Here is a 26,271-nt window from a genome sequence, read left to right on the forward strand (position 1 = left end):
AAACAGAAGTTTATGTTCCAATTTAACCTTGACTGGACTCAGTATTTTACCCGGTAGGGCCTGGGTGGTGGCAGTGAGAAATAAAGTGGTAGCACAGGGATCAATATATGGTGAAATGTCCGGGGACCCTGTGTGATTGCCACAGATGGTTTATTAAGTAAAAATGACAAAATTATGTAATATATGTAATTAAAAGGATAGCTGTATGGAGAGGATGGGAAGTTACATGTTCATGAAGAAAATACATAGCTGAAATTTAATGTAACTTTGGCAATCAATGATATGTTTATTTGACTGAAAAAGACGATTATGATTTCATGTTGTATATAGGTATAAATGAACAATAAAGCAAAATTTTAAAACAAAGAGGGGGAAAAGAACGGTGATCTTGTACATTTCCTCCAATGAATTTGGATTCCGTTGGCCTGAGGATAATCCAGTATATGGTGAAAAAACCTTCCCCAAATTACTGCACTTTGGACAGCGGATGCTTTGCACTGGCGGTGGGAGGTTTTCTGGCAGATGAACCAGACTTTCACTACTACACTCCTTTTGACTGTATGCCCCCTGGTTCCCACTGTGCCCATTTGTGTTCCAGAGAAACTTGTGGCAAAATTTGTGCTCTCTTTTCTTCTTCTTATTTGGATGGGATTTCCATGCTCTGAAGGAATACTACTTGCTTCTGATAACTTCTTTGACGTTGCTTGTTAAGCATGCTGGCATCTTCTTAGCCCTGGTTGTACCTTTGCTGATCTGTGGTATACATTCTAGCTGAGCACCTAATACTGCAGTTTAAAAATACCTCCGTAGCTTTCTGAACATAGGATTTGGCCTTATGCCAAATCAGACCATGGTTCCATCTAGCTCAGTCTTATCTACACTGACTGGCTGTGGCTATCCAGAACTTCAGACGAGACTGTCTCCCAGTTGTACCCGGAGATGCCATGGATAGGACACAGTACTATTTTTCTAGAAAAACAGGTGCCAGAACTCACCGCAAACTCCTCCTCCCTCCTCCTCCTCCTTTCTTCTTTAGAGAACATGTCCAGCCCGACCTTGAGATGCTGGGTCTTTTGCATGTACAATTCACTTCCTACCACTGCGCAACAGCCGTTTGTCTTTCTTGGGCAGCAGCTGCTACTTTTTAAAATATAATATTTTCTATTTTGACAAAGTGATAATAAATAAGAATAAAAATGTGCACCCTATCTCCAAGACCATTCCATTATAACTATCCAACCTCCCAAAATTTCAACACCTCTTGTGATAGTTTGACCCCTTTCTGTTTTAGCAGCACAAATTCTGCAAACACGTTCCGTGTCTCCTGCGTATTCCCCGTCTTACCTTAATAGCACATGTTAATTTATCATCAATAGCTATATTAAGGGCTATTGCCATGAGGTCCTGGCTGAGGGCTTCCCATGGGCATTTGCACTGGGCCTTTTCCATATGCAATTTTATTTCATGAATGTATGGTACATATTTTCCCAATGTTTTTAGCACAAATCAGTCTTACACTAGCCAAAATTCTAATTGCAATTCATATTAATCAGTCTTCCTGTCATCTGCATGACACATGTAAGAATGTTTATAGTGTTTGACTGTAGCACATGACTTGGGATCACATTCCAAGGCTACTTGGATATGATGTCAGAACATTTGTTGCTTATTCCTTTTTAATAAGTGAGTATATAAAGAGAGAGAAATGTTGATTTCTCTGAGGAAAGCAAGATCTCCTTAGAGAAAGAGTGTTGAACTTAACCGACGAATCCTAAAATGTATCCAGGAGAAAGAGAAAGCAAGAGAAGGATGGAAATAGGGGCATTTTTTATTGTTCTGCTGGTGGTTCTTCTGATTCTGCACTTCCTGAAACAGCTCTGGTCAAATAGGCACTATCCTCCTGGACCTCTCCAGCTTCCTCTCATTGGAGGCGTGTGGCGGACTGGGGTGAAGCTTCGTGATGATACTTTCATTAAGGTACTTATTTCCAACTCAGTCTAATATGAACAATTGTTTTACCTATTTCCCTTAACAACTATGATATTTCAGCTTAAACAATAGTAAGGGTTAAAACAGTAAATGTCATGGCCACAACCAAGCGCAGAATAAAATGTGATGAAACCCCTACATTTACTGAAAATGCCCCAATGTTCCATTGTGAGAGAAGCGTCTTCTAGAGCCACTGTACCCTCCCTCCATCCATTCATCTCTTCCCCATCATGGACTTAGGGGACTCAGTCACTTGGGGAAGTGGGCAGCAAATGCCAACCACCCCTATTTTTTCTATATCACAATCGGAAAGGTAAGTTGTTGTATACTCAGTGGTGGAGGAACCCTCTTCATCACCTGGGGTGGAATGCCAAGGGGCGGGGCGAACCGCCCGGCAGCCCAATCAGACTACTCAGGCACAGCAGCCCATATGGACACCGTGCGCGAGCGGCAGCTCATACGGATGCCGCAAGCAGCGCCCATACTGACTGCTTGCGTGCCCTTCGCCGCTCCACAGCTGGGAGGAGGCAGTGGCCCATCTTGACACCCCCCCCGGGGTGGCACCCGAGGCGACCTGTCCCCTCTTCATACACCACTGTGTATACTGTTACATGTTATGTGCTTCCTCGGTGTATGTTTATAACCAACCAGAGAATTAACATGAAAAATCTTTACCTCCATTCTTTCAAATCTTTTAGAGGCATCACTCCTGGTGTATATGAACATTATATTAAAAAAACTAAACCCACAGCACTGACCACAGACACATAAGAAGATGCATTTTCAAAAGAGTGAGCACAAAGATCACTCTGCATTCATTCATGGCAACACTTCAACAGATACAGATGTGCATATGCTTTTCAAGATGTTAAGCCTGGAAAAGTCTTCATCTTGTTCATTGGAAATACAACACTTTTTAAAAAAAGCAATTCAAAGACTAATACAGCAAATTGCATCTCTGCAGTAAATGCTAATCTCCAGGTAATACTCCCAGCAAGAGCAAAAGGCCAGGTCTGTGAAATCAGCATCAGAGAGTCATTTAAAAGCACCAGCTGTGAGACTAATGGCACTGAGACAGGAAGGTGCACAGGCTGATCCTGCTACCATTTACTAGTCAACACTTCTCATAGAGAAAATGCAACAACATTTTGGCATGTGTATTTTCCTGATTTCACCTGGCTCCCCATGCTGTAATTCTCCCACTTTATATGTTTTTGTGCTTTTCATTATTAATCAGATTATTGTCCTTTTATATTAGTTTCTATATTATTATTATGTGTGTTGTTTGTATCTACAGGATGAAGGACGCTTAAATCTGAAAGACACCACACAAAACAAGCAGCTGAGCCAATGAAATAGTTTATTGCAATATACTCTGGAGCTTGTCCTCCCACTCTTCCCATGTGTGATGCAACATGGCCCAGAATGCTATGCACGTCTCCTCTTCCAACAGATGGATGGACACCAAGTTCACTTGGCAGTGTAGCAGGATATCATTATCTATTTGCAGGAAAGCCATGGGACTTTTGTAGCTCATATGTAGCCAGGGAAGACACGAGAAAATATTTAATTTGTTTGTTTGTTTGTTTAATACATTTATAAGCCAAATTACTCAGACAGGTATTTCTTAATTCCTTCCCACTTAATTCCATCCTCTTCTTAATTCCTTACCACAACTTTGTGTAACCTTCACCTAAAATTTCAATGTGCGGGGGTGACAAAAGAAATTCTGGTTTTTAAAAAAATAATATTTATTAAAATTTAATAGTTACAGAAAAAAAAGAAGTAAAAAAAAGAGAAAAAAGACAATACAGAATTTAACAAACAATACATCAAAAATAATAAAAAAAGGAAAAACTATGTATAAAAAAACAGATAAAACAATACATCTAAACAAGAAAAGCAGAACAAATTTAAAAACACATCCAATGTTTCCATATCTTTACCTTTCATTTACTAGTTTCATCAACCTCCTCACACCTCCCTTTTTTGTATTCTAGTTCAATTAGCTATTTCAGCAAATCCTTTCCATCTTTCTCAATTTTTTGTTCTGAAATTTATCTTAACACAATCTAACTTTAAATTTTTCACTTTAACCCCTTAACAATCAGTTTTTGCTTAATTCTTTATAACATTTCTGCTAAAACCATTCCAGCATTCTTCTAGACAAAAGAAATTCTGCACCAGGTACCACCTGACTTGCTACGCCTCTGCTGTTGTGACCCACCGTGGGTGATAAACCTGACCCAGTGCTCTAGCCAAGCTTATATCAACTTGATGCCCTCCAGACTACAATGTCCATCTGCCCCAACCAGCATGGCCAATGGTCAGGGATGATGGGAGTTGCAGTCCAACAGTATCTGGTGGACTCCACTTTCCACATCCCCACACAAAATGTTTTTATGGTGATGATGAAGAAGCCTCTGGCAATGGCTGACTCATCTACTTGCCTGTCACCAGATGGCTGGAGACTATGAAGTGCCTTTCTGTTGCTCTGATCCCATGCAGGGAAAACACGGGCAGGAGGGAGTAAAACAAATGGGTTGGAATGAAGGAAGGAACAAAAGAAAGAAAAGGAGATGCTGGCAAGAGAAGAGAGTATAGCTTAAGAGGCGAGGAAGGCTGAAGATCACATATTAAGTTGAAATAACTATCTGAACGTAGCATTCCTCTTCTCTCTTTTGACCCAAATGGTAGATGGCAAAGCAATATGGAAACATTTACACCCTTTGGGCAGGATATCAACCCTTCATAATACTGTCTGGATTCCAAGCAGTGAAAGAAGCGCTCATTGACCACTCTGAAGAATTTGAAGACCGACCACAGACTCCTTTCCTTATGACTATGGCAAAAGGAAAGGGTAAGTAGTGAAGAATGAGAATTTCTGCTGGTACATTCCCCGAAGAAAACATTTAAGTGGCTGTCTGGAAAAAGAGATTATTTTCTAATAAATGTGGTACTGAACAGGAAATAGGGGTTTTATGCAGTGCCAGTTCTTATCTGAGAAGACCCACTGAAATTAATGGGCATGGCTAATGTGGGTTTATTAATTTCCATTAGTCTACTCTAACAAGTGCTTTATGGAAGTCAGAATTGTACTGCACTGTGGTTAGACTGAACTGCAGGTAGAAGCTTGTTTCCTGTTGCAGTTGCAATGCATTGACTGTCCTGGCCCTCAGTGCTGGATGAAGGGCTTGAACTCTCTGCTCTTTCTGCTGAAGGCTTTGATGCCTACATCAGATCAGAACATTGCCAAGACACAGCTTACAAGGTGGAATAGGTACATAAGAATGGGTAATAGACACACAGCTGAATGCTAGCTAAGATGTTGATCCAACTAGTGATACATTCCCCCACATCTTCCTTTTGGAGATTGAGGTGGGTGACTGGCATCCAAGGACTGGGAAGCAAGTGGGCACTCCTTCAAATGGTTTGGGCCTGCAAGGTTTGTTCATACCTGGCATCTCTATGTCCTTAATGAAGGAGACAGTGTTGGTGCCAGCTTGGCACCCAATTTAGTCTTAGTCACCTCCTCAGAATGGAGAGGCAGCTCACTGGCAATTCTATTTTGCACAGTGGTTCTGATCCGCTCTCCAGGTCAGTTTCATAGAATGGAACTGGGTGCTTGTATTTCAATCCCTTGGCAGTTATGCTCGATTTGTCACAGTTTACCATTTGGTCCTCAATTCGTTTTAACTTCTGCATGAAGCCTTTGGCAGCAGTGATTAGCAGATTTGGGGCAAGATGTCGTCAACACCCTGATGATGCTCAACTCTATTGCTCTGTAACATCTGAATTGGGAGAACCCATGCAAGCTCTGGATGCGCTGGATAAGGTGGTGGGTTAAATGAGGACCAATAAAGTGAGTCTGAATCCTGGTAAGATGGAGGCATGTTAGATGGGTGGTTCTTGAGTCTAGATAATTGGTCAGTTGCCTGCTATGGATAGGGCTGTACTTCACCTGAGAAAACCAGCTCATAGTCTAGAAGTGCGTCTGGATCCATCTTTGTTGCCCGAGGCCCAGGTGACCTCACGGCCTTCTACCACCTTCATCAGGCAAGGCAGCTTTGACTAGTAAGATAGCTAAGGTGGTTTCTGGACCAAGTTTGGCAACCTCCAGGCTAGATTACTGCAATGTGCTGTATTTGGGGCTGCCCTTGAGGTTAATCAGGGTGAAAAATGAAGTGGATCAATTGTTCACGTAGGCAGGATATAGCCAACATTTTAGCCACTGTTGAAAGAATTCCACTGGCTGCCAATTAGCTACTGGGATAAGTTCAAGGAGGTGGTTTGGGTGTAGGAAGGTCTATACAACTTGGGTTCAAGATACCTGCAAGATCATCTCATTCGCTTTATACATCGTCAATCACCGTACTCCGCAGGTGACGGTCTTCTGAAGATACCGTCTTATTAAGAGTCTAGGGTTGCCATATTTGGAAGACAAAAAAGAGGACACATTTGCCAACTTCTACTTTTAACTATGGATCAGACTTTTAACCCAACATATGGAAAGCCTAGCTTAGGCATCCTCCAGTAAACTTTGTATTGATCATTCATAATGATTTGTGCTCAATTCTTTCAAGGGTGTTATATCCAACTCCATTTTCAATTGTGCCTGCAAAGAATTTGAGGTTGCCATACTGGTTAATTTCCATTCAGTCATATCGCTTAACTTCCTGCTGAAAACCACAAATGCACAAACTTGTTACAGTATTGTCCTGCTTTCCCTGTTATATAGCTTCCCCACACAGTAATAATGTGGTAGCATTCAGGAAGCATCACAGAACTAACAAAGCAGAATAAATTGACCATCAATGCACTACTGTCATGTCAAGAATATGCTGCAGAATACATCCTCAATAAAATCCCAGTCTGGCTTGGCCAGTAGAAAAATAACTTGTTGACATCACACATCAGCCAAATTATATCTTTAAAAATAGTGTGGAAAACTTAGCTGAATTGGGGTTGTGACTGAAAATAACAGCAGGTGTTTACCGCTATGAGAAAACTCATGTGATATCTGCAGGTTCAGTCTTTATGGCAGAAATTGGCAGAGCTGTCCAGAAATCTCTCATTTTATGCAGGACCTTCTGGGACCACCTGATTTCTGTTCTATTATCCAACAAATAACCAAAACATTTGGGTGAATCACTAATAATTTTCTGAATGACGACAGGAAATAGAAAGTGAGATTCTGTTAGGCATTGTGTGAAGCAAATAGTGCTGGCCTATATTGCAGTTGTTGTTGTTGTTGTTTAGTCGTTCAGTCGTGTCCGACTCTTCGTGACCCCATGGACCAGAGCATGCCAGGCACTTCTGTCTTCCACTGCCACCCGCAGTTTGGTCAGATTCATGTTTGTAGCTTCAAGAACACTGTCTAACCATCTCGTCCTCTGTCGTCCTCTTCTCCTTGTGCCCTCCATCTTTCCCAACATCAGGGTCTTTTCCAGTGAGTCTTCTCTTCTCATGAGGTGGCCAAAGTATTGGAGCCTCAGCTTCACGATCTGTCCTTCCAGTGAGCACTCAGGGCTGATTTCCTTAAGAATGGATGCGTTTGATCTTCTTGCAGTCCATGGGACTCTCAAGAGTCTCCTCCAGCACCATAATTCAAAAGCGTCAATTCTTCGGCGATCAGCCTTCTTTATGGTCCAGCTCTCACTTCCATACATCACTACTGGGAAAACCATAGCTTTTACTATACGGACCTTTGTTGGCAAGGTGATGTCTCTACTTTTTAAAATGCTGTCTAGGTTTGCCATTGCTTTCCTCCCAAGAAGCAGGCGTCTCTTAATTTCGTGGCTGCTGTCACCATCTGCAGTGATCATGGAGCCCAAGAAAGTACCCGCAAAATACACCGAGACAGACTTCACATCGTCTTGTAATTGTAATCTTGAGATACTGAATAGCTTGCACATTCAAGGGCATGAACTTCAGTTTCTTTTTGAATGGTAACTTAATTGTATCATTAATTACTGTCAAGAAGAATTTCTCACTGATTTTCCATAGGTATTCCATTTTCCAATGGTCACACCTGGAGGCAACAGAGACGGTTTGGTATTGTTACTATGCGGAAGCTGGGGCTGGGGAAGAAAGGCATGGAGCACCAAATAGCAGAGGAGGCCCATCAGCTCGTGGAGGTTTTTGCACGTTCAAAGGGTATGTGATGATGGGTGATGGTGCTGAGCTGGCGTATGAAGATGTATTTGTGTACTACCTCTGTCCATTTTAGAAAGGAATGTGATATGTTTTTCTTGGTTCCTAATGGAGATCACGGGTGGTGCTGTGGGTTAAACCACAGAGCCTAGGACTTGCTGATCAGAAGGTCGGCGGTTCGAATCACCACAGCGGGGTGAGCTCCTGTTGCTTGGTCCCAGCTCCTGTCAACCTAGGAGTTCAAAAGCACGTCAAAGTGCAAGTAGATAAATAGGTACCGCTCCGGGGGGAAGGTAAACGGCGTTTCCGTGCGCTGCTCTGGTTCGCCAGAAGTGGCTTAGTCATGCTGGCCCCATGACCCGGAAGCTGTACGCCGGCTCCCTCGGCCAATAAAGTGAGATGCGTGCCGCTACCCCAGAGTCGGCCACAACTAGACCTAAAGGTCCCTTTACCTTTACCTTTAATGGAGATCCCAGCAGTTTCTCTTGGCCACCATGAAATCCCACTCTCAGTATGAACAGGAGCAGCTGAACTCACATTAGTAGAACTTTATTTTGCAGGACAACCACTTGACCCCTCCATGCCCATCACTAATTCAGTCTCCAACGTGATATGTGCTATGGCTTTTGGGCACCGGTTTGCTCTTGAAGATGAAAGGTTCCAGAAGCTGATAGAAGCCATGAATTTCTCCCTAAAATTTATAGGAAGCTTCGCTCATGCTGTGAGTAGTCATTTTCATTCCTGCTGATTCAGAGAAGTCACCCAGGGGCCTTATATTTCCCACTCAGCATTCTGGATTCCATTATGATAGAGGATAGACTGTTGGAGAAGTGAGATGAGGTTTAAATCTAATCTGAGATAAGGGCTATTTTACAGCCTAATCAATTTCTTACCATGAATATAAAAGAGAGAGTAATGAAACTAGGTCCACAAGTTGGGACTCTTTGGAGGAAAGACAGGCTAGAAATGGAACAATGGCCTTCAGAACAAGTCATCTATAGCCCACATAAATGAGCAGAAGTGAGCAAAATAATTTTTGTCAGGAAGGGAATTACACTATGGCATAGTGTGGGTGGAGCCAGGCAGCCTGAGGCACTGGATGTGACCAGATGCTACTATGACAGGCTCCCTCATGATGTTGGAGCCATGGGGAGGCAAGACATCAGATGATTTCCCCTCTTTCCTTTCTCTTTCTTAACTGTAATGTGTTTCTCTGTCCCCTTTTCTTCTGCTGGCTGCAACGAGCCACCAAAAGGCAAACTTTAACACTTCTCCTTCCCATCCTGCTGTGCTCCACATTCGTCCCTCACCGGCTTCTGTTAAAATAAGAATTTTTTTACCTGCCAAAGAAAATCTCAAGCAGAACTGTGTTGAGAGGAACGCTTTGCCTCCCTCCTCCTGATCAATTTCACCCAGAGCCTTGTCAAATTAACCACATTCTTCTTCAAATGTCCCGTTCAAACCTCAGTATGCAGAGATGAATTAGCTATTGCCTCCCCCTTCTCTCTCTCCCGCCTCTTCCTTGCCTCCTCCTTCTCATTATTCTGAGACCTCTTGGCTAGCATTTATTTATATGGGGATCGGCTCTTTTCTCCGCCCTCTCACCTCAGATTTCCATGATGCAAACCCAGGATATGTATTTGTCTTATTTAATATTCTTTGTTATTGGGAACAAAGTTCTTGTAAGGAAAGGAAATGGAAGAGACCCAACCTCCGAAGTGTTTGCTAGAGAGGTTTATTCAGAAAATGTAAGTAATTTATCTTTAATGAGAAAACTAGGAAAGAGGAAAAGCTCCCTTGTTAAAGGTCTAATAATAATAATAATAATGATAATAATAATAATAATAATAATAATAATAATAATAATAATAATAATTTATTATTTATACCCCGCCCATCTGGCTCAGTTTCCCCAGCCACTCTGGGCGGCTTCCACAAAGACAAAAAATACACTAAGATGTCACACATAAAAAAATTCCCTAAACAGGGCTGCCTTCAGATGTCTTTTAAAGATAAGATAGCTGCTTATTTCCTTCACATCTGAAGGGAGGGCATTCCACAGGGCAGGTGCCACTACTGAGAAGGCACCCTGTCTGGTTCCCTGTAACCTCACTTCTCCCAGCAAGGGAATCTCCAGAAGGCCCTTGGCACTGGACCTCAGTGTCCGAGCCAAATGATGGAGGTGGAGACGCTCCTTCAGGTATACTGGACCAAGGCAGTATAGGGTTTTAAAGGTCAGCACCAACACTTTGAGGGATGCAGGTGGCGGTGTGGGTTAAACCACAGAGCCTAGGACTTGCTGATCAGAAGGTCGGCAGTTCGAATCCCTGCGACGGGGTGAGCTCCCGTTGTCCGGTCCCAGCTCCTGCCAACCTAGCAGTTCAAAGTGCAAGTAGATAAATAGGTACCGCTCCAGCGGGAAGGTAAACAGCATTTCCGTGTGCTGTTCTGGTTCGCCAGAAGCGGCTGATTCATGCTGGCCACATGACCCAGAAGCTGTCTGCAGACAAACGCCGGCTCCCTTGGCCAATAAAGTGAGTTGAGCGCCCAGAGACGGCCACGACTGGACTTACTGGTCAGGGGTCCCTTTACCTTTACCAACACTTTGAATTGTGTTTAGAAACGTACTGGGAGCCAATGCTGATCTCTCAGGACCGGTGTTATGTGGTCCTCCTGGCTACTCCTAATCACCAGTCTAGCTTCTACATTCTGGATTAATTGCAGTTTCTGGGTCACCTTCAAAGGTAGCCCCACGTAGAGCGCATTGCAGTAGACCAAGCAGGAGATAACTAGAGCACGCACCACTCTGGTGAGACAGTCCGCAGGCAGGTAGGGTCTCAGCCTGTGTACCAGGTGCAGCTGGTAGACAGCTGCCCTGGACACAGAATTAACCTGTGCCTCCATGGATAGCTGTGAGTTCAAAATGACTCCCAGGCTGCACACCTGGTCCTTCAGGGGCCCAGTTGCCCGATTAAGGCCCAGGGAGTCCCACACACACGCCCGCCCCCTGTCCCCCAAAAAGAGTACTTCTGTCTTGTCACGATTCAACCTCAATCTGTTAGCCGTCATCCATCCTCCAACCGCCTCCAGACACTCACACAGGACCTTCACCACCTTCACTGGTTCTGATTTGAAAGAGATGTAGAGCTGGGTATCATCTGCATATTGATGGACACCCAGTCCAAACTCCCTGATGATCTCTCCCAGCGGCTTCATGTACATGTTAAAAAGCATGGGGGAGAGGACGGAACCCTGAAGCACCCCACAAGTGAGAGCCCAGGGGTCTGAACACTCATCCCCCAACCCCACTTTCTGAACACGGCCCACAAGAATGGAGCGGAACCACTGTATAACCGTGCCTCCAACTCCCAGCCCCTCTAGACAGTCCAGAAAGATGTTACGATCAATGGTGTCCAAGGCCGCTGAGAGATCCAGCAGAACTAGGAAACAGTTCTCACCTTTGTTTGACTTTTTGAAGGAAGAGATGGGCATTTCTTGACTGGGGAACTGGGGAATTTAATAAATAAAATAAAATAAAATAAAGAAAGATAAATTTTAAAACCGCATTGCAAGATTTGTAGAACTGCACATTTCAAACGATGGCTGTGTTTCAATTTGCATATTTGGCAAATTCACTCTTAAATGTGAACTGACTTGAATGTCTCCCCATCTGTATTCTTCAGCCATCCCCACCTCCTAACAAATGGCCTGGGATTGTGCCCAGTTTTGAATGAAGCCCGGGAGCTAGAATAATAATAATAATAATAATAATAATAATAATAATAATAATAATAATAATAATAATATATCTTTATTGTCATTGCCCCCTTCGGGGACAACGAAATTACTTGACTGCTCCATAAAAACACTAATTAAACAATACAGTATGATACAGCAAGGGAGATTGGTTGACTCTCAAAATCCGGGCTTCCCATTCAGGGCCGAGATCGCTCTGGAGAAGAAGCTATTCTTAAGACGGCTCGTTCTTGTCTTCATCATATCTCCGTCCCGACGGCAAAAGCTCGAAGAGACAGTGACCAGGATGCGATGGATCTTTTACTATGTCCAGTGCCTTCCTATGGCACCTTGTGGTATAAATCTGCTCTAAGGTGGAGAGTGGGCAGCCAACAATGCTCTCTGCTGCCTTAACAACCCTGCACAACCCCATCCGGTCCTGCGTAGTACAGCTTCCTTACCACACACATAAGCCATAAGTGAGCACGCTCTCAATGGCACAGTGATAGAAGGCAAGCAGCAGTTTCTGCGGAAGATGGTATTTCCTTAGTATTCTCAAAAAGTACAGTCTCTGCTGTGCCTTCTTCACAAGCCCCCTTGTGTTGACACTCTAGGACAGATCCTCTTGTAATTCAATGCCCAAAAATCTGAACGTTGTTACCCTCTCCACACAGACCCCATCAATCAAAAGTGGCTGGACATTGCTCTTCTGTCTCCTAAAGTCCACCACAAGTTCCTTTGTCTTCCTTGTATTTATGAGCAAATTGTTAGCTCTGCACCACTCTGTCAGCCGCTCCACCTCTTCTCTATAATCCATTTCACCCTCCCTTTCAGGGATGAGCCCGATCCTTTGACCCTAGTTTTCTTTCACATATTTGGCTAGGGATATTTCCCAGAACCAGTCATTGTGAGATCCAAGAGAACCTGCAGACACTTACCTTCTTCTCAGGAAGACTCAAACAATAACAATTTATTTATTACGGCCATAGGCCCATACAAGAAAAAACATAAATAACAACTTGAGCACGTGGGGAAAAAAGAAAAAAAGAAAGGAAAAAAAATAGGGAAAGGAACAAAAAAAGAAAAAAACAGCCGCTAAAACACCACTATAACAATAAAATACTATAAGATAGAATGGCATCCTATGCCTTAATTAGCTTGTAGTGCTCCTTGGCGTCGCTTTTGGGTAAGGACCGCGACCAGGAACCTAGCCACTTTCAGGGTCGTATGGGTATCCTTATCCTGCAAGATTTGGGCAAGGTGGAATGTTGGAGGGGTACCCGCTAGTTTCTGTATGATTGATCCCAGCAGATTTGCTCGTAACACATTGAACAAGGGGCAAGAAAACATAATGTGCTGGAGCGACTCCGGCGTCACCTTATCACATTCGCACATGGCGGGGACTAGGCCCTTTGAGAATCTATGTCTCAGGACATTGGAGGGAAAAACGTTAAACCTCGCTTTGGTGAAGGCCAGTCTATGGGCAACAGTCGAAAGGGAGGAGAGGTATGATGGGACGCAGTAAGTTAAAGTGATACCAATGCTCTGGGGCGAACAAACACCTCCCCCCGAGGAAGACTCAAACTAATGTGCTAGCTCTGAAGAACAATCTGGGTCATGTTTTAAGTACTAATTCAAATGAATTGACTCATGAACTGCATGACCAAGCTTCCTCATGGTAATGACGGCATGTCTGCTATCTTTCCTTTAGCTTTATGAAATGTTCCCATGGCTCATGAAACATCTCCCAGGGCCCCACAAGAAGGCCTTGTCCTGCACAGAGATGGTGCTTTCATTTGCAAAGGAGGAGATAGAGAAGCATAAGGAGAATCAGTCTCTGCATGATCCACAGGATTTCATTGATTTCTATCTACTTCAGATGGAGAAAGTAAGTATCTGCTTTGAAACTGAATGCTGCTCATCCAAGGAATCATTATATTCCCTGTTATAAGTGAATGCTAATCTCTTCCAAGGACACCAATATTTTTTTTCCTGAATCTCAGTTGAAAATGACATTGAGTTACTTTTTCCCAGATTTATTGGATTATTATTTTTCTTATTGAGTTGTGCAAACCACTATTCTGAATATTTTTATTATTATTAGGGTTGTGGGCACTGGAGATCAGTTGATGGATCCAACAGGGCAGTGGGCAAATACGTTTGAAAACCCCTATAAAACTCATGGGAACATACTCACCACTGAAACATTGCCTGTGGTGCCCAAACAGTGAGAATGAAATGTTTGGATTTGATATCCAGCTTTATCACTCCCTGAAGGAGTCTGAAAGCGGCTAACAATCTCCTTTCCCTTCCTCCCCCACAAAAAGCACTCTGTGAGGTGAGTGAGGCTGAGAGACTTCAAATAAGTGTGACTAGACCAAGGTCACCCAGCAGCTGCATGTGGAGGAGCGGAGACGCGAACCCGGTTCCCCATATTACGAGTCTATCGCTCTTAACCACTACACCACACTGGCTCTCAAAGAATGCCCAAATAGTATGAATGGCCAAAACACCAAGTGGATTGTGGCAGCTGTTTCATTACACATTACAATGCATAGCAAGAGGATGCACTTTCACTTTCATCAGCAGGGGACCAAACAAATTCTAAAGAAAATGTTCCTAAACTAAATATGACTTCAAACTCCTACCTCATTTATTCCTACACTAGAAAGATCAAAATATTTTTTCATCTTGCCTCCTTGGAACAATCTTTGAATACTCTATGGTGACTAAAGAATGATTAAATATGTTTAGTGCTAAGTAATGCACATTTTGAATATCTGCTGCCAGAGAGATTCTTTTGTATCGCTCTTCACCTGCCAGTGTTGGATTATTACCCAACCCGCAGATTCTCAAATGCAGCACCAAGCAGCTACCACTGTGTACACAGGAATGTGTGCATGGATCTTTTGTCACAACCAGCTACGAAGCACAGGGCTGGCCCACCCATGAGGCAGGCTGAGGCAGCTGCCTTGGGCAGTGGAATGCTGACAGGAGGCATCCTAGCCAGCCACTAGTGGAGAAGTGGAGCGGTGGCAGCTTCCTGCAAGATTTCACCAAACGCTTGCAAGATCCCACTGTCCTCACTGTTGTTGTTACCACATTGTGGGCACTGCTGTATGACCAAAGTAAGGGAGGTGGCAGTGACAGCAGGGCAGTGGAGGTGGCACCTTCTTATTTCTCCTCAGGCAGTGTAAGAAGACACCTCACCCCTCATGAAGCATGTGTTGGTGGTATGCGAATAGGAGCAGGGGGAGTAAGATAAAATAAGTGCTGAAGAACAGACTGTAATGCATGTAAATGACATGTCACTTTCCCCATTTTCGAAATCAGAGCAAAAACGACCCAGAGTCCACCTATGATGAAGAAAACATGGCTTTTAATATTTCCGGGCTCTTTGTAGCAGGGACATCCACAACCACCAGTTCTCTGAAATGGGCACTTCTCCTCCTGGCAAGTCATCCAGATATCCAAGGTGAGAGAGGGAGACCTGTGCAGGGCTTCTTTTGATCTCTAGAGTGGGCTGTAATTCTTGTGTCAATTAATTGTTATTGATTTTCCAAAAAAATTAGGAAATTGACGGTAAATTAATTCAAATTTACAACAAATTTAAAAGATGATTATCTCCCACTCCCCGTTCAAGGTGTTAACAGCAAAGGAACGAGAGAAAAGAAACAATAACAATCTTTTCCCATCCTTTCCTCAATTTCTACCTGCTGTGCAAATTCCTGCTTAGATTTTCATTTACCGTAACTATAACATTTCTTCAGTTATTTAATGTCAGGTGGTGGTGGTGGTTGTTCGTGAGTAACCAGGCAGGACTCCAACCTGTCTTTTACAGGTTTTATTGTGCAAACTATTTACAGTGCAGATCTAAAAAGTTCATGTTCATCTTAGTCACTTGCAGAATCCAGGAGTCGCCCCTTTCAGCTTCTCCCCCAACATAAGAACTTTGGCATCCCAAGCCTCCTCCTCCCCTGCTTGCGTTTCACCCCTCTGCGCAAGCTGGACGACGGAAGTAGCGTGTGTGCCTCCTGGCCAGCCGGGCTAAGTGAGGCGCTTGGGCTCTCAGCAGCATCCTCGAGCCCTTTCCTCTCTTGGCTGGCCCCTTCCCTCTCTTCTCCACGGAAGGTGTGGCTTTCCCCACTACTGGATGTGGAACTGCTCCTCTGAAGTTTTGGCGGCTCCCTGTATCCCAACGGTGCCTCTGCTTCCCTCCCCTGTTCCGATTGCAGTCCCCTGAAATCCAACCCCCTTCAAAAAAACCTGTCCCATCGGTGGGGTCTAGAGCTGTTTCCCACTCACTGGCGTTGGCAGGAGAGGGTGGGAACCCGAGGAATGAATCGCCGTCCTTCTCTGTGGAGTCAAAAACTGCTCCCCCCCCCCCCGACCATCCCGGCCCTGGCGGGAAATCCCAGGAAGTTTCCTCCTCATCAGAGACCTCAGCAACTTCGTCCCCTATTCCCTTCCCCTCCCCTGAGGGTGGGAATCCCTCGAAGTCCCCCTTGTCCTCTGTGGGTCCAAACACTTCCCCCAAAAACAACTTTGTGGGTTTGGGCTTGTGCAGGAAAAGAGTGAGGAACTTCTCTTCTCAGTCACGTACCCTGCTGGGATCCATGCATTTTCTGAACTGGGAGCCCCCTCCTAGGTAACTAGGTACTCTACTTGGTGTCCGTTCCACCTAGAGTCAAGTATCTCAGTTACTTCATTACATAGTTCCCTTTCTTCTATGCTTGGTGGGGTGGGAACCCCCCCCGCTCCCTCTCCAGGAAGCTGTGCCCCTCCCTGTAAGGCGACAGCAAAGACCTGTGAAACACCGGATGTATCCTCATGTTATCCGGCAACTTCAGCCTGAATGCTACTGAGTTGACCTGCTGTGTCACCTCAAAGGGACCCATGCTCCTAGGCTGCAGTTTCTTGCACACCCCCTCAGGGGCAGCCCCTGAGATGACAGCCACACCTTGTCCTCCACCCGGATAACCTCCCCCGGTCTCCTGTTTGTCCGTCACCTTCTTGTACACTTCCTTGGCTCTTTCCAGAGTCATCTTGAGCTGTTGGTGCATGGCCTCCATCTCTTGTGTGAATTGTTCTGCAGCTGGTACACTCAATTCATCCTCCTCCCGCCCTGGAAAGGCCCTGGGATGACACCCATAATTGGCAAGAAAGGGACTCCTCCCTGTGGACACATGTTCAGCATTATTGTACGTGAACTCTACCAGTGCTAGCTTCTCCACCCAATCATTCTGCCGCTAATTAATGTAACAGCACAAGCACTGCTGCAAAATGGCATTTGCTCTTTCCGCCTGTCCATTAGTCTGTGGGTGTCTGGCTGTGGAAAAGCTCACCTCTACCTGCAACAAACCCATGAACTTGCGCCAGAAATGTGAGGTGAACTGTCTTCCATGGTAAGAAATTACCCTAGAAGGGACTCCATGCAGCCAAAAGATGTGGTCCAGGAACAACTTGGCGGTTTCCTCATCTGACACCGCATGGGAGCACGCCACAAGGTGGCACATCTTGGTTAGCAGGTCCACCACCACCAGGACTGCTGTCTTAGCTCGGGACATGGGCAGGTCTGTCATGAAGTCTATGGACACCACCTCCCAAGGTCTCCCCGGTGTTGGTAAGGGCTCCAGCAGCCCAGCTGGGGCTGCCCTTTCCCTCTTTGCTCTTTGACACATGTCGCACCCTCGGACATACTCCCGCACATCCTCCCTTACCTTGGGCCACCAGAAATCCCGCGTAACTAACAACATGGTCTTGTGTTGCCCAAAGTGCCCAGCTGTAGGGTTGTCATGGAGCTGCTTGAGGACTCTGACCCGCAAGGGTTCTCCCGGTACATACAGTGCCCCTTTGTAGAACAACAACCCCCCTTTCTCATCAAAGCCCTCATCTGCTCCCATCCCTCCTTGAGCTCCCCAAATTTCTCTTGAGCAAAATCATCGTCTCTGGTGAGTCTAACCAGTTCTGCCTCCCCTGCCAGTGTTCCCTCACAGGTCCATTTGTTCCGCTGGAACATTTGTCTGGCCATGGGAAGCCCTTCATCTTCCATGTACTCCAGTTTCCTGGATAATGCGTCTGCCCTCACGTTCTGCTCTCCAGGAACGTAGTGGATCTTAAAGTCAAAATTGTCAAAAAACCTCCGCCCATTGAATCTGCCTCTGACAGAGCACACGCGCGGTGCGCCAATGTTCCAAGTTATTGTGGTCTGTCCACACCTGGATCTGCTGCTGCACCACAATTAGAAAGTGTCTCCACTGTTTAAAAGCCGCATAAATGGCCAGCAATTCTTTGTCATAAATGGTGTAATTTTGCTCCGAATTGTTCTGCACAAGATCTCCAATCTCCCCCTGTGTCTTGTTGTAACAGGACTGCCTTGATGGCCTTGTCAGAAGCCACAAGGATCCACATGCAACAGCTGCTCCTCTGACACAAAGACCTTCTTTAAGCTTTCAAAGGCCTGCTGCGCCTCCTTAGTCCACAGAAACTTTTTCTTCCCACAATCAGTTATAGGCACCGACAAATGTGCAAAGTTCTTGATAAACTTTCAGTAGAAATTGCTGAAGCCTAGGAATCTTTGCACATCCTTCTTCATCTTGGGACTTGTCCAGTCTAACACAGCCTTCACCTTCTCCTGATCCATGGCAAGTCCCCTATCCAACAGCCAGTACCCCAGGAACTCGACCTCACGAGCATGAAACTGGCATGCCACCCTATCCTCATCATTGGCAAATTCCTTCTTTTGCATATCCAGGGAATATTTAATCTCACTCTTAAAAGCAAGGTACTCTTGGGGGTTCCCGCCAAATATACTCACCAGTGCTGGAATCCTTCTCCCCACCAGAGTTGCCTTGCTTTGCTGCTCCTGCAGTCTGCGCTCCTCCAGCCTGGCTGTGAGGTCAGCGATGTGAGTTTCCAGCTCCACATTCCTCTGCATCAGGGCCACTACGTTCCATGCCACAATTTCCTCAGCGCCTCCGCCTGCAGCTCCTTGCTCCTCCAGCCTCCCTTTCTTCTCTAGACTTATCGTGCTGCTCTTCCCTGCTACACGCAAGCAACTGCAATAACTTCCAGATTGCTGTCAGATGCTGGTGGTGGTTGCTTGTGAGTAAGCTGGCAGGACTCCGACCTGTCTTTTACAGGTTTTATTGTGCAAACTATTTACAGTGCAGATCTAAAAAGTTCATGTTCATCTTAGTCACTTGCAGAATCCAGGAGTGGCCCCTTCCGGCTTCTCCCCCAACATAAGAACTTTGGCACCCCAAGCCTCCTCCTCCCCTCCTTGCGTTTCACCCCTCTGCGCAAGCTGGGCTAAGTGAGGTGCTTGGGCTCTCAGCAGCATCCTCAAGCCCTTTCCTCTCTTGGCTGGCCCCTTCCCTCTCTTCTCCGTGGAAGGTGTGGCTTTCCCCACCGGTGGACAAGGAACTGCTCCTCAGGAGTTTGGTGGCTCCCTGTATCCCAGCGGCACCCCTGCCTCCCTCCCTTGTTCCAATGGCTGTCCCCTGACATTTAAGTTGAGTTATTCTTCCTTTATCTAACCATATAATCATCAATCATAGTTTCAAATCATATTTCCTCTAATACAACTTATTTGTCTTCCTTTATGCGTTCTCAACACTCTGAATAATAATGGTAATTATATAATCGTCTTTAACCCTAGCATTCTCTTCAAACTTCACAATCCTCAGAATCATTCATGAAGACTCTTTCTCTTCTTTGTTATGCTGTTCCTTTAAGCAAAAAACAAAAAAAAACAAAAACAAAAACAAAAAAAAACAAAAACAAAAAAAGAAGAAAAAAAAGAAAAGGAAGAAAGGAAGAAAGAAGAAAGAAAAGAAAAGCTTGACAATATCCATTTTCCCAGACTTCTCTACCCCCCTTAACATTATCTCTACTAAGTACTGGAGGAAGAGTGAACCTAATGCCTGTGAAACGTTAAAATGTTATCCTTAATATATCCCCTCCCAATATTCAGCCAGGACCATACATATCCCCTTCTGTCTTTCACGTTACCAGATTCATTCTTCTTTACGAAGCACATTCAGTTTTTATAATGTATCAACAACATGAAATTCAGGGTTACTTCTTCCTTTCTCTCTGAATGCTTTGGACGTTGAGAGAACATTCTCATTGCATACCAAGAACCAGGGGCGTAGAAGGTCAGGAGGTACCCGATGCAGAATTTTTTTTTGTCAACCCCCCCAACATTGAAATTGAAATCTGTCAATGAGAGCCACCCCCCCCCCAAGAAAGCTGGACACCCCTAGGCATGAGGCAACTCCCCATGTTACCAAAAGCAATGCCTCAGCCACAGACTAGACCGTAGGGTCATCTAGTCCAACCCCTGCAATGCATCTCAACTAAAGCATCCATGACACATATCCATAAATAATCCCTTCGTGAAAATGATTGATTTCCATCTGACTAGAATGTGAAGTCTTTTTATGTTAGATTTCTCATTCTCATATATCTGACAGATCAAATTTATCCACTATTTCAAAAAAAAAGCCTTTGGTAATCTGCCAGCATTCATTTCGTTCTGTCTCTGTGTTCTATCCATAAGTGTTGATGCCATTCCATTCAGGTCCCCAACAGAACCAATTGGTAATTCAGATAGTCCAGAAGTCTTGTTTCCAGGTTCTTAAAAAACCCTGGTGCCTGTGAGCTTTCCAATCTGAGTTGCTTAATTCCCCCCCCCCCCCAAAAAAAACAAACTCATTTTTTCTTCGACGGTCCTAATTCTTTGTTTCCTCCTTTGAAATTTGAAGAAGAGGCCCTCTGGAAACTCCCAGCTGAAGAAGATGTTCTTCCTTCTCAGAGTTCCAGCCAAATCTGTGTAATTATTCCTGAAATTCAGAAAATGTTTTGGAATCTCCTTGAACAAAACAATTGGCTTGTCTTTAATCTTCAGGCTTTTCTTATAGTGTAGACCCAAAATATTGTCCCTCTGTTCCTTTGTCTTGAAAACCACTATACGGTCATGTGCAATTTTTGTGTCTTTCTTAGGCCCAAACGTATAGGCCCTCTCAATTCAAAAATTTAGCTCGTCTTTTTCCAAATCACAGCGCGCTGCAAACTCCTCAATTAGCCAATCTTTAAGATTATCTTGTTCCAATTGGGGGGCGCCTCTCACTCTCAGTTGATTTTCCCATTCCTCCATCTGTAAGAAAGCAATTACATTAAGCACATCCTGTTGGGACCTCTCCACATCAGGCACTCTCACTGTTTCCAATTCCGTCAGTCTTGTTTTGTGACCGGCAACCTCTTCCTTGACCTCTTGAATGCCTTTTTTTCAAATCTACAAATTCTTGTTTAAGCTCCTGTACATTCTTCTGTGTTCCTCTGACATCTGTTCTTATTTCTGTTAGCATTTGCATCACCGCCTCTTCAAAAGTTGGTGCTTTGGAGCCTCTTCTATCTTCAATCTTACTTTCCCCAGGATTATCCGCACCACAAGCCATAACTATTCCAAAGTATCAAGGTCACAGTCAGTCAACAAGATTTTTAGTACACAGGCAGAAGCAGACAACTCAGCAGCTCCATCTTTCAAAGTCTTATTCTTTTTATTCTTTTAGAAAGCATCCAAAATTAAATTGGGCACTTATATTCAATTCAGGAAGGGTAAGAGAAACACTGTGTACTATTATACCAAGCTCAGACAGCAGCAGTTACCTTGTAATCCCCTAAGAGGAAAATGAAAGCTGAATGTATCCACTCCCTTTGTGACGCAATAAGGGAGTCTAGCCTTCCCCCGCTGGGTGGTCCGCTTCCAAAAAGCAAGAGTCTATTCCACTGTCAAATGTATCTCATGCAGGGTCTCAATTCAATCCAATTTTTCCCCTTCCCCCTGCAGAAAGAGGGGCTTAAAATGATTCCTTGGAAGTTTTAAAAAGTCTTTCAAAGTTGCAGCTTCGGTCAGCATTAACTGCTTTCACTTTTACTTCAGCAGAAAGCGATCAACCTCCGTAATTTGAATCCGTTTCAAATCAATTAATAGTCCAAATTAAAATCCTTTTTTACTCACGATTAGCCATTCTTCTATATTTGGTCGGAGAAATTGGTCGCTAACGGTTGCCGGACTTTGGAGCTTCACGACTCATGTTGAACTTGTGGCCCACCAAGACGCCTAGAACCTTTTCACATGTGCTACTGGCTTTAAAATGATTTTTGTGTATCGGGGGGGGGGGCACTGCCCCCCCGGCTATGCCCATGCTCAGAGTGATGGACAGGAGCCCTGGACTACCGTCTTCTCTCTCTCTCTCAGAAATCTATAATATCACATCAGATCCAATAGGGGCCAAATCCACTGTCCATAAAGGGTTTCTGGAGTCACAGTGAAAAGCTTTCTGAAAAGTGTTGTTTTCATCTGGCAATGGAAAAAAGCACCATTCAACTTTAGTTTGAAAGGCATGCATGAATGAAACAGCAGGAAGCGTAATGTGTGAATGTAGCATGGAAACATGTACAATGCTCTTCTTGTCACATGCACATATGCAATCACAGAACTAGAGAATTAACTCAAAAGGGCAACTCAGTGATGAAGGGAGTACAGCGTGTTCCAGAAGACAAGTGGTTGGTGCTTAAAAAAATAAGCAGAAGAATACACAGGAGAGGATGAGCCTAGAGACACAACAGAAACTGCTAAAACTGCATTGTGGAGGAATATGTATTTTCCTCTCCTATTAGCAAAACTTACTGGGTTGTATCCAAAGTTTGTTTACTTGGGAGGAAACACAGGAAATCCTTGGACGCCCTTCCAGAGGGAAAAAAGCAAAACAAAATCGGGTGGCAAACCGCACTCCTCCCAGAGTTAAAAAACCCCAAAGAACAGAACAATGTGATTCTCCTCTCAGCAATTCATTTCCACCCCTTGAGTACTGGAGCGCAAAGACAAAAGAAGAAGACCCCCCCCCCCAAGTTTGCCAAGAACAACTCACCGGATGATTTACAGCTCACTGAATCCCCCAACAAAAGCAGCAAAGACTTTGGACTGCGTGTGGCAGGCTTTTAAATGAGGACTGAGGGGAAACCAGAAGCAACATGCTCGGGCAAGCCCTGCAAAGACACTCTGGACGTGATGGCGTGGGGGGGGGGGGAGCCGCAGCTACACCTCTGCAGGAGCCGTTAAGGACGGGACATAGACAGGCAGGGAGAGCAGGACCTGGCCCACCTTGCAGTGAGCCAGGGAGGCAGGCAGGGGGATGGTGGTTGCCAATGCTTTGCCACTTGTGCTGGTGTTGGCTTGGGAGTTGCGGGGTGAGGGGTCCCGTGCCAAATATTGCCCCCTTCAGGATGGTACCCAGAGCGGTTCGCCCCCTCTTCCTTCCTATGCCACTGCCAAGAACTCAGCTACATTAGACAGAAAGGTTTTCAATGCGTTATAAATATGCAACACCAGATGGCACCAGAGACTAAAAGAAATTTCTATGCAATGTTTACATAGCTTTTTCTTTTCTTTTGTTATAACGATTTAATTACTGACTTATTTATAGTGGTCCTAGTCCCCCCACCCCCCGTGTGTAGATCGACCCCAACAATTGGTGAGGCTCCTAATCTTCCTTATTATGCAGTTTCCTTTAAACAAAACAAACTTTGGATTATCAGTTTTCCTTTTGATCTTCTGGCTACTGCTCTAGCCCTTTAACACTGCCCATGCCAAGTACTGGGGGGAGAATGAAGTTTATATATTCAAAATAAAACTTTTGTTTCCATAATTTTCTTCAGATAAAGTCCACAAGGAAATAGAAGATGCTTTAGGTTCTTCTCACACAATCTGCTATCAAGATAAGAAGAAACTGCCCTACACCAATGCTGTGATTCATGAAATGCAGCGCTTTAAATATGCCTTATTTATGGGGTCTCCTAGGCAATGTACAAAGGATGTGAAGATGCATGGTTTTCTCTTTCCCAAGGTAAAGAAGAGTTATACAACTGCATGCCTGTATCCCAAGAGTCTATGAGTAGGTTGCATATTCAGAGATGCCCCCAGCCATGCAGGAACTTCCTGTGTAGTCTAAAACAGGAGTTCCATCCGCAGACATGTTTCACTAGTGCTATTCCTGGGGTATGTGGCAACTCAGAGGAACATGCAGTGGCCAAAGGTCTCAGCGAGGCCTTTTTGAAACAGGTGTTGGGGAGGCTCTGCTGTGTTTCTGCTTGTATAGAAATGTTTTTTTAAATAGAAAAAAGTTGAGGATGAATATGGCGACTGTTAAATACCCACCAGTCCCCCCAAAACCCTGAGTTTCAATTCAGTTTGAACTCTGCAAAGATTCGTCCTGGGAGAGTGAGGGAGAATCCTGGAATGTGTTGATCTGAATGCATTCCAAGTTAATTCTTTCTTATTTGCAGGGGACTGCCGTTCTTTTTGATCTGCGCTCTGTTCTTCTTGATCCAACACGATGGGAGACTCCTGCAGAGTTCAACCCGAATCATTTCTTGGACAAGAATGGACAATTTGTGGACAGAGAAGAATATCTGCCATTTGGTGCAGGTGAATGCAAAAGTCCAAGCTGAGTTGTGGTCTATAGACATGCTTATTGGTTGGCTTCCAGGAAATGACATCATCAGCAGCAAGAGAGTAGGGCAGAATGGATGCAATATCCCCTTGGCAGGAGTGGCACTGCTGGTCAGCAGGATGGGGCAAGGCTGTTGATAATTTAGGGAATTTCTGGGTGGCTGATTTTGGACTCACAGGTACCCAAACCCCTATGGGGTTCACACTTGCCACCCCATTGCCCTGTCTCTGAGAGAGGTAACACTGCCAGCACCAGGGTGCTGTCGCTCCCTGTCACACGTCACTGCTTGATGCATCCAACTTCTTTTCAGGTGACAAGGCTAAAGCTCCCCCACCTCTTTTCATGGAATATAATTTAGCCTGCTATGAAACTATACTCAGAATTGAGTCTGCAGTTAAACTATCCCACTTCCGATTGAGGTTGAACCGTGACAAGACAGAAGTACTGTTCTTGGGGGACAGGGGGCGGGTGTGTGTGGAGGACTCCCTGGACCCTACCAGCCCACAGACTGTCTCCACAGAGTGGTGCATGCTCTAGTTATCTCCCCCTTGGACTACTGCAATGCGCTCTACGTGGGGCTACATTTGAAGGTGACTCGGAAACTGCAATTAATCCAGAATACGTCAGCTAGACTGGTGACTGGGAGTGGCCGCCGAGACCATATAACACTGGTCCTGAAAGACCTACATTGGCTCCCACTCCGTTTCCGAGTGTTGGTGCTGACCTTTAAAGCCCTAAAGGGTCTTGGCCCAGTATACCTGAAGGAGCGTCTTCACCCCCATCCTTCAGTCCGGACACTGAGGTCCAGCTCCAAGAGTCTTCTTGCAGTTCCCACACTGCAAGATGTGAGGTTACAGGGAACCAGGCAGAGGGCCTTCTCGGCAGTGATGCCTGCCCTGTGGAACACCCTTCCAGCAGATGTCAAGGAAATAAGCAACTATAATACTTTTAGGAGACGTGTGTAGGAAGCCCTTTTTGGGGGAAGTTTTTAATGTTTAATGCTATATCATGTTTTTAATATTCGGTTGGATGCTGCCCAGAGTGGCTGGGGAAACCCAGTCAGATGGGCAGGGTATAAATTCTTCTTCTTCTCCTTGATTATTTCACTTTCCTAACTACGTCTAGTTCTCCAAAGTATTATACAGTATAGCATGTTTTATAGCTGCGAAGTAATTGACACTGGAAAGTAAATTATTACTCAGTTACTGACTTTCCCATGTCTCCTCTTCAGGGTCTCGCATGTGTTTTGGAATGCAGCTGGCAAAGATCGAAATCTTCATCTTCCTGACCAGCCTGCTGAGAACATTCAGCTTCCAGCTGCCAGAAGGAGTGAAAGAACTCAATCAAGAGCCTTTACTTGGGACTACAACACATCCCCATCCTTATAAACTCTGTGCTATTCCCCGTTGCAATGCAAACCTCTGATTTTGTTTAAAAGCACTATTTTCCTCTCAGTGTCCCTCTAGTCCTACTTTACTCAAACTTCTGTCATTGCTTAAAACAGACACTTTCCCCCTTTTAGTGTAAAACCCATCTCACAATATTCAAACCGGATGGCAGCATGCTGTTAGCCATGTGAAGGTGTCAGTTGCTTGCACATTTATATTTTCCGTTGCTTAATAAGAGTAGAAAAGCATAAGAGGAACTCTGCTGGACCAGGCAAGATAGGACCTGTCTAGTCCTCCAGATGTCTGTGGGAAGCCTCCAAACAGGAAACTGAATGCAACAGCACTCTCCTCACTTACAATTTCCAGAAATCCATAGCCACAGTGTAGGCAGAACACAGCCCTTGTGGTTTGTACCCACTGATAGCTTTACCCTCCATGAACCTATCTGATTCTCTTTCTGAGTCATCCAAGTTGATTGGAATCACTAC

General features: G+C 44.7%; 2 protein-coding genes across 3 annotated transcripts in view; one reads left to right on the forward strand and one right to left on the reverse strand.

Moving 5' to 3' along the window:
* The window catches only part of LOC310678399 (cytochrome P450 2J2-like), a 232,250-nt gene that overhangs the window by 72,550 nt on the left and 133,429 nt on the right, over window positions 1-26,271 (reverse strand). The gene's annotated exons all lie outside the window — the stretch shown is intronic.
* On the forward strand, window positions 1,164-25,849 carry LOC310678366 (cytochrome P450 2J5-like). Of its 2 annotated transcripts, XM_083442268.1 has the most exons (9): window positions 1,164-1,977; window positions 4,687-4,849; window positions 7,996-8,145; window positions 8,703-8,863; window positions 13,589-13,765; window positions 15,211-15,352; window positions 23,602-23,789; window positions 24,229-24,370; window positions 25,627-25,849. In XM_083442268.1, exons 1-9 carry the CDS (start codon window positions 1,777-1,779, stop codon window positions 25,818-25,820), a joined length of 1,518 nt encoding a protein of 505 aa, XP_083298394.1. In that variant the 5' UTR covers window positions 1,164-1,776; the 3' UTR covers window positions 25,821-25,849. The 2 variants fall into 2 exon arrangements, with proteins under 2 accessions (XP_083298394.1, XP_083298395.1); XM_083442269.1 differs by lacking the exons at window positions 1,164-1,977; window positions 4,687-4,849 and adding an exon at window positions 5,483-5,586.

Source organism: Podarcis tiliguerta (genome assembly GCF_965153285.1).
Source record: "Podarcis tiliguerta genome assembly, chromosome: 5".
Classification (NCBI taxonomy): domain Eukaryota; kingdom Metazoa; phylum Chordata; class Lepidosauria; order Squamata; family Lacertidae; genus Podarcis; species Podarcis tiliguerta.